The sequence below is a fragment of the Mesoplodon densirostris genome, chromosome 8, assembly GCF_025265405.1.
Source record: "Mesoplodon densirostris isolate mMesDen1 chromosome 8, mMesDen1 primary haplotype, whole genome shotgun sequence".
Classification (NCBI taxonomy): Eukaryota; Metazoa; Chordata; class Mammalia; order Artiodactyla; family Ziphiidae; genus Mesoplodon; species Mesoplodon densirostris.
The window spans coordinates 3,528,947-3,542,532 of NC_082668.1; the positions used below are offsets into that span (position 1 = coordinate 3,528,947).

Sequence of the window (13,586 nt, forward strand, 5' to 3'; positions counted from 1 at the left end):
GAGGTTAGCAGGGTGTCAGGGACAAAGGAGAGGCTTTCTGTGTTTTTTTGTTTGTTTGTTCTTGCTTTTGTTTTTTTGTTCCAATATGGCCATTGATCCTACTGACATTCCAAGTAGGAGCTAGTGGGCAGAGAGGGAGTAACTGAGGCAGCTCCATGCTCCAGGAGCCGGGAGCAGACAGGAAAGGGCCAGAGCACAAGTAAGGGCCAGGAGAGGGAACACAGGGTGGGCCTGAACACAGGTAAGGATGGGGGCAGGATGGGGGGAGGTTACACCTGGTAGCCTTGAGCTTTCTGTGAGGAACTGGGTGAGCTCACTGCGACAGTGACCGGGGTCTGGAGGAGAGTGAAGGCTTGAGGAATTGCTTAAGAATTTTTGTGCATCTTTGGGTTTTGGATTCTCCAGAGGGTAGCATTGTGTTGATGGGAGGCCAGGAATAACATCACACCATGTACAGTAAACACCCCACTCCCGAGTCCCTGGTCACACATGCTGACTTCAGGGAGAGACTTATATCTGCCTGGGGCTAAATCAAAGGCCAGATGGCCTCGCCTTTCCTTCTCCTCGAATTCCCGAAATAGCCTGTGAGAAAAGCCGTTTGGAAGCTCCACCAGGCACCTGCCACTCAGCAGCTAGACCCCCAGGGACATCCTCCTGGTCAGTTCAGACGGTAGCTGTCCACACGGTCTGCCCACAGCCCCAGTCCCTGGAACAAGCGTGTTCTGTTTGAAATGTCCCGTTCGGAGGCTCATGGGGAAGATGCACCAAGATGCTCCAGCCTTTGCCCTTCACCACCGGATGGCCTCCATCTTCCCCATGGGGCTGGGGCTGTGAGAAGTCCTCTGCACAGGGCAGGAGGTCAGGCCCGGCCGAGGGGTCAGAGGCTGTCATGTGATGGAGATGGTCTACTGGGCATGAGGGCATTAGTGCTGGGGACCTGGGCCAGCTCACTGGTCACACACTTTGACAGCAGAAGCCAAAGAGGTGCTGGTCCTACCCCACAGGAGAAGGTGCCGGAGCCCTCACCCAGGCCCCATCTCAGCATCCTTTACAGGGTGATGCTCCCACATGGGGAGAAAAACTGAGCAGCAGTCCATCAAAATACATTTCTGTTAACTTTGTAAACACTAAAGGAAATGTATTCCTTTTTTTGTTTGATTGTTTCCTAATTGGTATATTTGGTGAATTGGCTATTTTAGCAAATCGCCTCTCCGGTAAACGTGCTGCTGGTGAATTGACCTTGAGCCCACACACTATGTCCACTTGACGTGTATTCAGGACAGGAAAGTTCTTTCCAAGTAATGCATGTGTTTGTTTCTTGGTTTCACGGTTTCCCCCCTATTAACTTTGTTCTGTCAAAAACCTCGGTAGGTGTTTTGAGCTGGGCCATCCATTTGGCATCTTTCAGAGTGTGTCAAAGACATCAAAAACTCATCTGATTGCTATACAGCTGAAACTAACACAACCTTGTAAATCAACTATATCTCAATAAAAATTAAAAACACAAACAAAAAACTCATCTGAACAAGCCCTGAGCAGCTCAGTTTGTTAAGGTCACCCACTTAGTTGTCACCTGAGGGCCCGTTTCTCCATTCAGCCCATTGTTGATTCACAGATTGGAGAATCAGGAACTGGGAGAAACTATGAGGACTCCAAGGAGTCGTGGAGAAGCCCAGACGTGTGCCAGAGAATGGGATATTGTGGTTGTAGGAAATGGACGATTAATGTTGGAACTGGTGAAAGGCACAGATTAACACTGAGCAGAGATTGGGAAGAGGAGGTTTATTATGTTTAAACTGTCTTCAGTTTCACTGTAGACTGCTGGTATTTTAGCCAACTTGCCCTGCAGAACCAATCTCAGCGTCCAGAACCCAAATGTCTTATTCGGAGCTTGTTTCCGCCACGTCCTTCCTAAGTCTCAGCACCCACCCGAGCAGAACTTGAACCCACACCCCGCGTGTCCTGGCCTCAGAACCACACGCCTGGGCCCTGCTCCCAGGGGTCACGGGGACCCTGGGGATAAGGCTTGTCACAGGCAGAGGCGGCTTCACCTCTTGTTACACAGTTAACCAATACCACAGTGAGCAAGAGACAAAAACATCAAAAAATAAACCCCACAAAATACCCTTCACTCAGCCCCCGCTGTTTACACGACTCTTCCCAAGTGTGTCAACAGGGGTCTGTGTCTGCACAGGAAGCACCAATCACGGGAAGGCTACTGGGGCTCCAGCATCCTTGCCTTGACTCTGATGTGGATTCTCTGAACCACCACCTCTCCATACTAGACCATTTCCAGGGACCATGTCCTGCGCTATTGTATTTAATAAGCTCACGATCTAATCGCACACGAAAGGTCAAGAAGACACAGCAGAGCGGCCGATCTGAAGGCCGCTTGAGCAGAAGGCCTCAGGCACTTCCGAACAAGGACATCACGCTGACCGTAACCGACTGGCCGGGGACCTGACCTGACCCGTAGGCCCCCCTAGAAGTGGAGGAAACACAACCTGGATCCTTAGGAGACTTCCTTTCCCAGCAGTAATTGGAGCTTGCCTGGGCATGTCTCCCTTTTACAGTGTGAAATGACTAGAGGAACATGGAAAATAAAGAGGAAGGGTGTCAGGAGGGCATCCCCCGTAGACAAGAAAGATAGGAATTTCTGCAAAACCACCTGGGCTCTGCCTGGTTGGAGGGAGGGGCTGACCCACTCAAGGGTCTCCCTGGAGGGCTGGGTTCCCCTCCCCTCTGATTGATCTGCAATTCTATATACGTATCGAATGGGAGGGTCTAAGCTGTCATTGAAAATAAAAGTACATCAACTATACTTCAATTAAAAAAAATAAAATAAAGTAAAAAAATAAAAGTGACAACAGCTGGGCTGCCTGGAGAGGCTGTGATCCCCAGAGCAAAGGCCAGGTGGGCTCTGTCACTGAAAGCGTGTGGCCCTGGGCCCCGGGTGCAGCCTCTAGGCCACGGCTGAAGCAGAGGGAGGGGACGAGGGGCAGGGCGGGCCCGATCAGCACGTGGACGCTGGCCAAGGGCAGCTCTGGGCCCCAGTCCTGGGGTTGTGGGGGGCTGAGTCAGGGCCCTAGACACCAGCGGGGAGAAAGCGCCTTCATAATGAAAACCCGGTTGGGGGTGACCTGCAGCCCAAGGCAGAGCAGAGGGTGGAGGGCTCCACAGAGGCAACAGGAAGCCTCGCGGTGCTGATCCAGACGCCTCCCCGCCACTGAGAGAGGCGCCGGGCTCCACCGAACGTGTTTCACTTAACAGTCTGTCGGTTCGTGTGGCCTCTGCTCTGTGTCGGGACCCAGAGACTCCCGCCGCTGCTCCTTCTGCCTCCGCTGGGGTCCGTCTTTCTGTCTGTGTCCTCCCTCCAGGGTGGTCTCCTCCAGGCCCATGGCTTTAAATACTGGGGCAGCTAAGTAATGATCCCTCTACCCCAGAAACGTGGTATGTCCTGGTTCTTAGAACCTGGAACTGTGTCTCAGGCCAAGAGGGACTCTGCAGGTGTGATTAACTTAAGGGATGTGAGATGGTGATGGGATTAGCTGGGTGGGCTCAGCATGATCGTGAGATCCTTCTGAGCAAAACAGGAGGGCAGGAGAGTCAGAGAGATGCGACGACGGAAGCAGAGGTCAGAAAGACAGAGACTGGAAGACGTCAGGCTGACGGCCTCGAAGAGGCAGGAGGGGCGGGAACCAAGGAGCGTGGGCGCCTCGAGACGTTGGCAGAGGCAAGGGAACCTCCAGAAGGCAGGCAGCCCCGCCCACACCTCGACTCCTGGACTCCAGTCGCGAGGGATTTGTGTGCTTTAAGCCACTGAGTCTGGAGTGATTACAGCAGCCACAGCGTCTGTAGGTGGATGCGCCCTCAGTCCTGTCTCGGCTGGGTTCCAGCCCCGCGTGTGGGGGGCTTCCCTGGCCACTTCGTGTCTAACAGGCAACCCAGGTCTGACCTGGGTCCTGGTCTCCTCCACACCTGCTCCACCCTTGTGTCCCCCAGGTGAGGTGACGACACCTCCATGCCCCAGTTACTCAGGCCATGGCTCTGGAGTGACCCTGACCTTGACGCCTCCCATACTCCACACCCCACATCCAACCCGTGGGCAAACTTGCAGGTGCCCCCTTCAAAGCTCATCTGACCGCTTCTCCGTAGCCCACGGCCTGCAGAGCAGAAGCCGGGTCTTGTTACTCCCCCGCCCGAAGGCCCGCAGCCACGTGGGGAAAGGCCCAAGTCCTGCCCGGGTCCTCAGCCCCCTGACGGCCTGTCCCCCATCACGGCTCCGACCTCCTCTCAGTGCTCCCCCACCAGGGGCCTTTCAGGCATTTCCTTGGCTACCTACCCACCTTGAGTCTTTATACAATGTCTCCTTTGCAATAGGCCTACTAACCTACAAAAGTCACCAAGACAACAGGGACCCCAGGGGACAGCTAAGCCTTGGAGGTCTGGTGGAGGAATATGCAAAGGCTGAGGGGCAGTAAGTAACGCCGGGTGGGTTTTAGCTCAGCCCACAGGGAGAGACATGCAAAATGGCGCTGGGGCCTCCATGCTGAGGACGAGGTGCCCCCAACACTGCTGGAAAGAGGCAGGAGTCAGCCTTTGTCCTAAACGCCCTTGCTCCCAGCTTCTGGGTGTTTCAGGCCAGCATCAAGGCTTTCCCTATTCATCACCTTTAGCTCTTTTATTCGTGCAATGCCGTGCCCTAAGCATCACCCCACTTAGGAGAGAATGTCACCCTGGGGCTGGATCAAGTTGAATTAAAACTATTCAGGGAATATCTGGCTCTCAGGAGGAAAGTCAGATCTCCTTGTTTTAATTAGGAAGAAACTTAATTAAAGTTTCTTAAGGCCAGAAAGCAGAATGTTTCCCAGTGCCCGGCTTCCGGCCAGTGTCCTGTACCCGAGCTCCTGCTGTCTGTCCACTCGGATGGCCGCCAGGCGACGGCCCCTCCGGAGGCCGCCGGGGCTGCACTGCGGGGGCCCAGCCACACACACTCACTCTAGTCTCTCCTCTTCTTTCCTTCGAAGGTCAAAGTCCCGCTGAACCACTTCCCAGACATGCTTGGCCTCTTCATCCGTGAGCGTGGAAAGATCCAGTTTTTTCCCCATCTCTGCTTCTCGTCAGGGTCACACCTGGAATAACACAGGACCAGAGCGTTCAGCCCAGGAAGCCCATGTGCAGATGCCGGCCAATTCACAAAGAAGAGGCAACACGGAAAGTGCTGATTTCCCAGCAGTTGGAACCTGGGTTACATGGTGTTAGAAAACAGGCAAATGGGTGTCTGGAAACGTATGCAGTCGAAATAAATGAACCCGTGCGTACAATCCCCATACCCCAGGAGTCAGACTTCAGATGACGTTATGCCCTTTTCGAGGACACTGAAGACCCCAATCAATGCCAAGAGGACAGAGGAAGGAAAACCCAAATGTCAAAAACCAAGAGAAGGAGAGCTTTACCGCCTCGCTTGCTACACAGAGTGTGCTCTGCGGACCAGCAGCATCTCCCGGAGCCTGTGAGACACTCAGACTCCCAGGCCCCGCCCAGCCCTCCTGACTCAGAATCCGCATCCTAACAAGACCTTCTGATGACACCTCCACCTGTCTCTCCCTCCCCCATCACGCCTGTCCCTTGAGTATTTCTTCACACCTCCTAACAGCTGGTGACATCACATATCGCGATGACGGCGACTTCTCCCTGGCACACGGGGGTGCTTTTCTGTGCTCCCACCTCTCTGGTCTTCATCAGGCCATACAGGGGCCCCTTGGCCAGAGACTGTGGCCACTACACCCAGTCCAGCTCTGCTGTGGGGGAAGATTCTGTTGGGGTGACAGGTTCCCTGTGGGCAACCGAGAGTTCAAGAACCTCTGTGCGACTTCAGCCAGTCTTCACTGAAGACTGAAATCTGCTTTTTAGGAACATCAGAGAAGGAATCCAATCTGTCTGCTCTCACTGGGAAACCTTAACACCAATCGGGAGACCCAATTTTGCTTCTGAATTCTGGGGAACATCTCCCTTTCACCAGTGCCGACCAGCCGAAAGTACTCTCTGCAGAAACGCGAACACAACTTGCTCTGTGTTAGAAAACTGCTTTGCTGTACAAGAGTTAATTATGAGTTATTTAAGTTAACTCTTGCTGTACAAGAGTTAATTATGAGTTAATTAAGAGTTAATTATGAAAAGTGACATTTTCTGAGCAACACTCGATACCAGCTAAAATGGAAATGTCCACAGAGATCCCATGGCTGTCAACTAAACGGTTTCCTGGCTTGTGCCTTAAAATCGGTGAAAAATAGTTTCTTAAATTTTTTGCACCGACCCCTCAGTATTTCCATCCTCAAGCACTGTGCTGACTGTGAACGATGCATCAAGAGGCTGCCCTGACGTGCCAGAATCATTCAAACTATTTTCATTACAGGTGACTTTAGATTTTGGACATGAAAACATTAAACCAAGACTGATTCCTGATGCTCCTCTAGAGGATACAGTTTCTGTTTTTAAAAAAACTGAACAAAAAGTCATTTGATGGGGCTTCCCTGGTGGTACAGTGGTTGAGAGTCTGCCTGCCGATGCAGGGGACACGGGTTCGTGCCCCAGTCCGGGAAGATCCCACATATCGCGGAGCGGCTGGGCCCGTGAGCCATGGCCGCTGAGCCTGCACATCTGGAGCCTGTGCTCCGCAACGGGAGAGGCCACAACAGTGAGAGGCCCACGTGCTGCAAAAAAAAAAAAAGTTTGGATGGATGACTGGGGTTTACTCATTTTTGTTTTTCACCATCGTTGAAAAAAATTCTATCACAAGAAGCCCATTCATTGAAATTCTCTTCCCAGAGCAGATGAAAGCCGTGACCATCAGCTGAGTAGTTATCATTCTCTCTCCTCTCCTAAAGGAAAAGCCACAATTCCAGGCCTTATTTCAAGAAACTAAAATTGTGAGGTGTGAGGGAGAAAAGCAAAACAAAAGGAAACAAGTGTATCTTTCTTGTCACGTAAGCTTAACCGTCTTAGAGCACGTCAGTGACTGATAAGGGATGGATGGAAAGGTCACTAGGAGTTAGAACTGCCACCCGGAGGCTTCACACCCACGGGATCCCCCCACCCCAGCCCCCTCTCAAGTCTGTTCCTTTTGTTTGATGTGTCTTTCTAATAAGGATGGTACTTGGTTTCCCAGCTCAGATAGCAAAGGCCATTGAGGCCTGGGAACGGCTGCGCACTGGACCAGGGAGGGTCCGGGCACCTCTGGCGAGGCGGGTGCCTGCCGGGGTCGGGTGGGGAAGAGGCCCGGCCTGGCTGCCTGCTGCCTGGAGGGATGCCGGGCAGCAACCTACTGAGATGTGAACAGGGGAGCCCAGCAGAGGGAAGCAGACAGCCTCCCACGCTTCAAGAGGACCATGGCACCATGGTTTAGCGCCATTTCGGAGGTTCCAGGGATGAGCCTGAATTGTTGAGGAAAGTGATATGTGTTCATGATGCTCTGTTTAATGAAGCAAGGAATGATGCAATACAGACTTTGAAAAACAAACATCCCACATAGCTAAACCAAGAGCAGACTGTTGGTACTTTTTGGATTAGACATTATCTGAAAAATTTTACTCTGGTGCCTAATTTTATTTTATTTATTTATTTATCTATTTAACATCTTTATTGCAGTATAATTGCTTTACAATGGTGTGTTTCTGCTGTATAACAAAGTGAATCAGCTATACATATACATACATCCCCATATCTCCTCCCTCTTGCGTCTCCCTCCCACCCTGCCTATCCCACCCCTCTAGGTGGTCACAAAGCACCGAGCTGATCTCCCTGGGCTATGCGGCTGCTTCCCACTAGCTATTTTACATTTGGTAGTGTATATATGTCCATGCCACTCTCTCACTTCTTCCCAGCTTACCCTTTCCCCTCCCCGTGTCCTCAAGTCCATTCCCTACATCTGCCTCTTTATTCCTGTCCTGCCCCTAGATTCTTCAGAACCTTTTTTTTTTTTAGATTCCATATACATGTGTTAGCATACGGTATTTGTTTTTCTCTTTCTGACTTACTTCACTCTGTATGACAGATTCTAGGTCCATCCACCTCACTACAAATAACTCAGTTTCGTTTCTTTTAATGGCTGAGTAATATTCCATTGTATATATGTGCCACATTTTCTTTATCCATTCATCTGTCGATGGACACTTAGGTTGCTTTCATGTCCTGGCTATTGTAAACAGCTGCAATGAACATTGTGGTACGTGACTCTTTTTGAATTATGGTTTTCTCAGGGTATATATGTGGTGCCTTTTTTTTTTTTTTTTTTTGCGGTACGCGGGCCTCTCACTGTTGCGGGCTCTCCCGTTGCGGAGCACAGGCTCTGGACCCGCAGGCTCAGCAGCCATGGCTCACGGGCCTAGCCGCTCCGTGGCATGTGGGATCTTCCCAGACCAGGGCACGAACCCGTGTCCCCTGCATCGGTAGGTGGACTCTCAACCACTGCGCCACCAGGGAAGCCCTGTGGTGCCTATTTTTAGCTCTGGCCCAACTTCTGGGTGAGCAGGAGGTGCAGGGAGAGGAGGGGAGGGAGGGTGATTCCAAATTTCAGACGCATCCCATATGTAAGATGCTGTGCCATGCAGTAAGGGACGTGATGCTTCCGAGAGAAGCATGTTCTCAGGACAGCCTGGGGTCAGGAGCCTGGCTCCCGACATGGGTCCACGACACGGGTGGTCCACGACATGGGTCTTTATCTACTGTGACCAAATCTTCCCATGTAGTGAATTAATGATGTGCAGAAGCTTAAAGCTATTTATTTATTTAAAGATTTTTTGATGTGGATCATTTTTAAAGTCTTTATTGAATTTGTTACAACATTGCTTCTCTTTTATGTTCTGTTTTTTTGGCCCCGAGGCATGTGGGATCTCAGTTCCCCAACCAGGGATTGAACCCGCACCCCCTGCACTGGAAGGTGAAGTCTTAACCACAGGACTGCCAGGGAAGTCCCAGCTTTTTATTATTTTTATTAATTTATTTTTTTCATTGTTGTTGTTGGTGGTGGTGATGATGGATGGTGGGGTGATGGTTTAAAGCTTTTAAAAAACTATCTTTAGAAAATAATCTGAAGTCGAATGGAGAGTATGTTTGATTTCAGTATTCAAAACGCATAAACCAAAAGTCACTGGCAATCGAGGAGTGTGTTGCTAGCACCCCTTCTGGCTTGCATCAGGCTGATGGGGGAACCTGGGGTATGGTGCAAGGGCAGCTCCTCTTCCAGGTACGGCCACGCTGAGAGATCCACGTGGATTCACGGAGGGGACAGCCTTTCAGCCACAATCATCTCTCTCCTCACTCCCCACTTTGCTTGCTCACCAAGACCCTGATCTCCACCCGGTATGCCTCCAACCGTAACAGTCGAGGGGGAACATGGCAGCAGAGGACATGCTGGACCCACAGCGGGGGCCCGACTCTGCCCTGCCCTAGCCTGGGGGAACCTCCCAGGGCGTGCGTGCTGGCGGGGGGCAGACCTCACCAGGCTCCACATGCTCCTGGCTCCACTTCGGTGCAGATAACGCCTAGTCATGAGCTTCCTGAACAAAACACTTTCAATTTGCGCCTGGTCCACGGCTAAGATTTAACCACATTTTTAATCTTTGAGACTGTTAGCCCTCCCCCATCGCTTAAAAGCTATAACGGAGAAAAGACAGTGTGACACTGAGGTTAGTGAGTTGGAAAGAGACAGAACAGGTTTTACCAAGTGGACATCCTGAACCCAGACCGCTGCATTTCAATGGTGGGTCATCTTTATCTGTTAAAGATTTGAGTTCACATTTTGGCCACATTAAAGGGAGATCTGGGCAGGGATCCCTCCTATACAAAGCTTGGGCTGGTGGCCCCCTGAGCCGGGAAGCGATGGCAATTATGAGGAGTCACCACCGCCTGAGCAGATAAACTTTGCAGCAAATCCAAGTTCCTCTTCAATGCCCAACAAACAACAGCAGGAATGCTCTCTGACTCAGAATCAGGTGGGCGGACTCTTGCTGATAAAGATGCGGGCACATTCCTGAGGGAAGGCCAGGTGCCAGCTGTGGTGGCCTCTGTGTTAACCCTTTGTGGCTGCTTCCCAAAGCTGGCCTGTGTGGTCACTTCCGCAGGCACGGCCTGCTGCCCATTGGCAGCAACCAAACCCCCAACCCTCGTCAGCTGCAAAGTGAGCACCTTCCCCCCGCCCCCTGCAGGTGCTCTGAAATCACTCCAGCAGCAAGGGCCCTGCAGCTTGCCTCCCACCTGCTCATTCTCTCCTTTCTCCCAGCTCCCTGGGAAGCTGCTGGAAACCTTGTTTACGCACGGACATAGTTTTGCACTTCCAGCTAAAGCCTCAGCTCTAGTCTCCACAGCAAGGATGGGTCCCAAGGTGACGCTGAGGGTCGAGGATGCAGCTGAGCTCCAGGAATTGGGTTCCTATCCCAGTTCGGGCACCAACCAGCCCTGCGACTTGGGACAAGTCCCCTTCCTCTCTGGGTCTCAGTTTTTCCATCTGTACCATGACCTCTATGTCTCTCTCCAGCCCTGGGTGATGCCAGGATATCAGGATTAAAGGGACAGGTTACAAGGTGGGTAGAGGGGAGCGGGCTCTTCCTCCAGAGATTGCTTCTGAAAAGAACGAGACAGCCCTGGAAGGCTGACCCAATGGCGTGAACTGGGGGCAGCCACGAGAAGTCACCACACTGTCATCCGAGGGCACTAAAGTCTCCCTTCTGTGTAGCCTACAAGGCTCTGGATCCTCTTCACCACCCCCAAGCCTTCCACTCAGCTGGCTTTAATTTTTCAGTCACTAATGCCTTAATCAATAAGACCCACCGACTGCTAGTCTATGTGCCTGGAATTGTCTTCAGTGAATCCTGCGGGGCACCTACCACTGCACCCAGATTTTGGATGTGGTGGAGCACAGGGACCTATGATTGGTGCTTGGATCTAAGGCATGAGGCCCTGGAGATTCAGGCATGGGGCTCTTGCCCAAGAGAGCTGTGTCTTACTGAAGTCAGCGGACTGGCTGACAATCCAGCGCAGGGCTGGACATAGGAGGACAGAGGTGAACGGGCTGAACCCAGGTGCCAATGTCACTGCTTTGCTGCCATGGCCTGCAAGCCCTGGCCTTCTCCTTGGGGCTTCATGGCCAAGCACAGTGCCACGTTTGCACCTGGTGGGCTAGTGGGGGCCTCACCTCCCCCCTTTATGATTCCAACCTCTCAGAAAGAAATGTGTAACTAAAATTTTAAAAAACAAACATAAAAATGCAAAGACCCCAACCCAACTGAAAATGAAATGGGGTTTTCAACGTTTGGTTAAGGTGAGTAGGACACACTGGGAAACTGCAGGGGATTTGTAAAGAGGTCTGGCTCAGGCAGGGACCTGGGGCCAGGGCCCGCTGTGTGACTCTCTTCCTCTACAGACCCTTCCCCCATCCCGATAGCAAGGTGGTGGGCCGTCGAGGGGCGTGTCAGCAAACAAAACATAATTCCAATAAAACTGGGGCTTTCAGAGGCCCCAAAGTCCAGGTCGCCTCCTCCCATATGCTCTGACACCACCCGGGCTCTCTCTCCGGGCAGGAAGGGTCTCTCCCCAAGCAGCCTCAGGCCCCTGGGCGACCAGCCAGAGTGAGGCTCCACCGAGGCTTGCAGCCTCAGCCCCGTCTGCGTGTACATCCGCAACAGGGCTTTTGATTAAAACCACTGTTTTGCTCCCTGAGGATCCAGACCAGTCTGATCAAGCTATCTGGGTGAAGCCTGGGTTTGGGGTTCGGTGGGTTGGACGCGTCCTCCTCATCAGCCGGGACCGAGGCCTGGGGCCCGCTGGGGGTGTTTTCACAGCGGCGGGGCTGCACCCAGCACTGCGGACCCGCCCTGAACCTGGGGCCTCCATCCCGGGCGCCATCGGACCCCGCCGTTCCCCCTTCTCCCCGAACTCACCGACTCCTTTACGGGGGCGTGTCGGCCCTGGCCCGGACCCCGGGGTTACTCTCTGCGGTCCTGCTACGGAGAGCAAGGCGACGGGCCGGGCGTCGGGTCGCGGTGCGTTGAGGCCAGGAGGGCAGATACGGGCCAGGCAGGGCGCACAGCGGAGGGAGGGGCGAGGTCCCGGAGGCATCCGCCGGGTCACGAGGACCGCGCCGCGCCGCGCCCCGCCCAGCTCCGGGAGCGCCGGGCACCTCCGGGTGCCGGCGGGGCGCGGGGCGGACACCCGGGGCGCCAGTGCCGGGCAGAGCCCATCGCTCCTCGCCCCCAGCCTACTTCGGGGAGGAAGGCAGGGAGGGTAGGGCTGAGCCCACACCTGGCGAGTCTGGAGACTGCCCGGTGATGCGGCCGCCGCCGTCCTGCCCTCGGCGCGAAGGGAGCCGCCGGCCTTTTTCGCCCTCGGAGCGCGCGGTACCTCGTTTAGCTCCCATCCCAACTCTGCGCGATTTACTCCGGTTTTACAGATGGGGAAACTGAGGCCCAGGAAAGAGGCTTCCCCAAGGCCACAGACTAACTCGTGGGAACGCCTTACTCTTAAGTGGGACTCTGGACCCCGTGTTTCCTGCAGACGCGCGCCCCTCCACGTCTCCCCTCCTGCCTGGACGCGGCTGCACCCGGAAGCTCAAACGCCAGTAGCCCCGCCACGGGGAGGGCACCGAGACCTTGCGCGCCAAAACAAGTCCCGCAAGTCACAGCCGCGGCTCGCGGCGGGGTCAGCATCCGCGCACAGACGGGGCGGGGGCAGGGGCGAGGGTGCCCTGCGTAACGCCCTCCGAGCTCCCGCGCCGCCGTCTCACTTTCCGCGCCCGGACTCGCGCTCAGGGGCGCCTCAAACCCGGAGCGTTCGGCGCACCACCACCAGCTCCAGCCACCGTGCCGCCTGCTTGTCCTTCCCAAATCCCCTGGACATTAAAGGGCGTCACCATCTTCCCTTTCCCTTCCGCAGTTGGGCGCATCAAAGCACTCCCCCCTCATCCTTCTCACTTACTACTGATAAAAAAAAGATCAAACAAAACTACATTCTTTCCCCCAGGAACTACTTTCGAAACTTTCCATATCTGCGAAATGGGGATAGGAATATAAATAAATACATAAATGATAAGTGCTGTTAGGTGAACAAATAGTGATATCTCCGTTTTACAGAGGAGGAAACTAAACCTTATAGGATCATTGTGATGTCACATTGGATAATTTATAAGGCACTTTCAAAAGCCACACAATTCTGCTCTGGTTACAGCTCTGGTTGTCTGCTGGGACCGCTGAAGCACTGTAAGTGCATGTGGGTATTTCTCTCCTCTGGGCTACATAGGCGCTCTGGCCAAGCGCCATCAACTGTGTGTGCGAACCTGGGAAGTAAGGTGACAGACACTTATACTTAACCCAGAGTTTCCAGAAACCCTGTGAGCCGGTTCTCATGTTTTTCATTTCCTTACCATATACTTTACTGTTGCTTATAAAATTAACAGATCCCTTAAAAGTCGGTATCAGGACCGTTTTTTTAAATATGCATTTTATCTTCCATTTTTAAAAAAATTGAAGTATAGTTGATTTACAATGTTGTGTTAGTTTCAGGTGTACAGCAAAGTGATTCAGGTATGCATATAC

At 53.0% G+C, this 13,586-nt stretch overlaps 1 protein-coding gene across 4 annotated transcripts in view; it reads right to left on the reverse strand.

Moving 5' to 3' along the window:
* MLPH (melanophilin) overlaps positions 1-12,092 on the reverse strand; it is a 42,440-nt gene extending 30,348 nt beyond the window's left edge. For 2 of the 4 annotated variants that reach the window (XM_060106278.1, XM_060106279.1), the window contains exons 1-2: positions 11,937-12,088; positions 4,999-5,132 (exon numbers count right to left, since the gene is read on the reverse strand). In XM_060106278.1, coding sequence (XP_059962261.1) covers positions 4,999-5,108 — 110 coding nt within the window. In that variant the 5' untranslated portion in view covers positions 5,109-5,132; positions 11,937-12,088. Of the gene's footprint in view, positions 1-4,998; positions 5,133-11,936 lie in introns of all 4 variants that reach the window. The other 2 variants (XM_060106277.1, XM_060106276.1) reach the window with 2 other exon arrangements.
* Between the last annotated feature and the right edge of the window lie 1,494 nt (positions 12,093-13,586).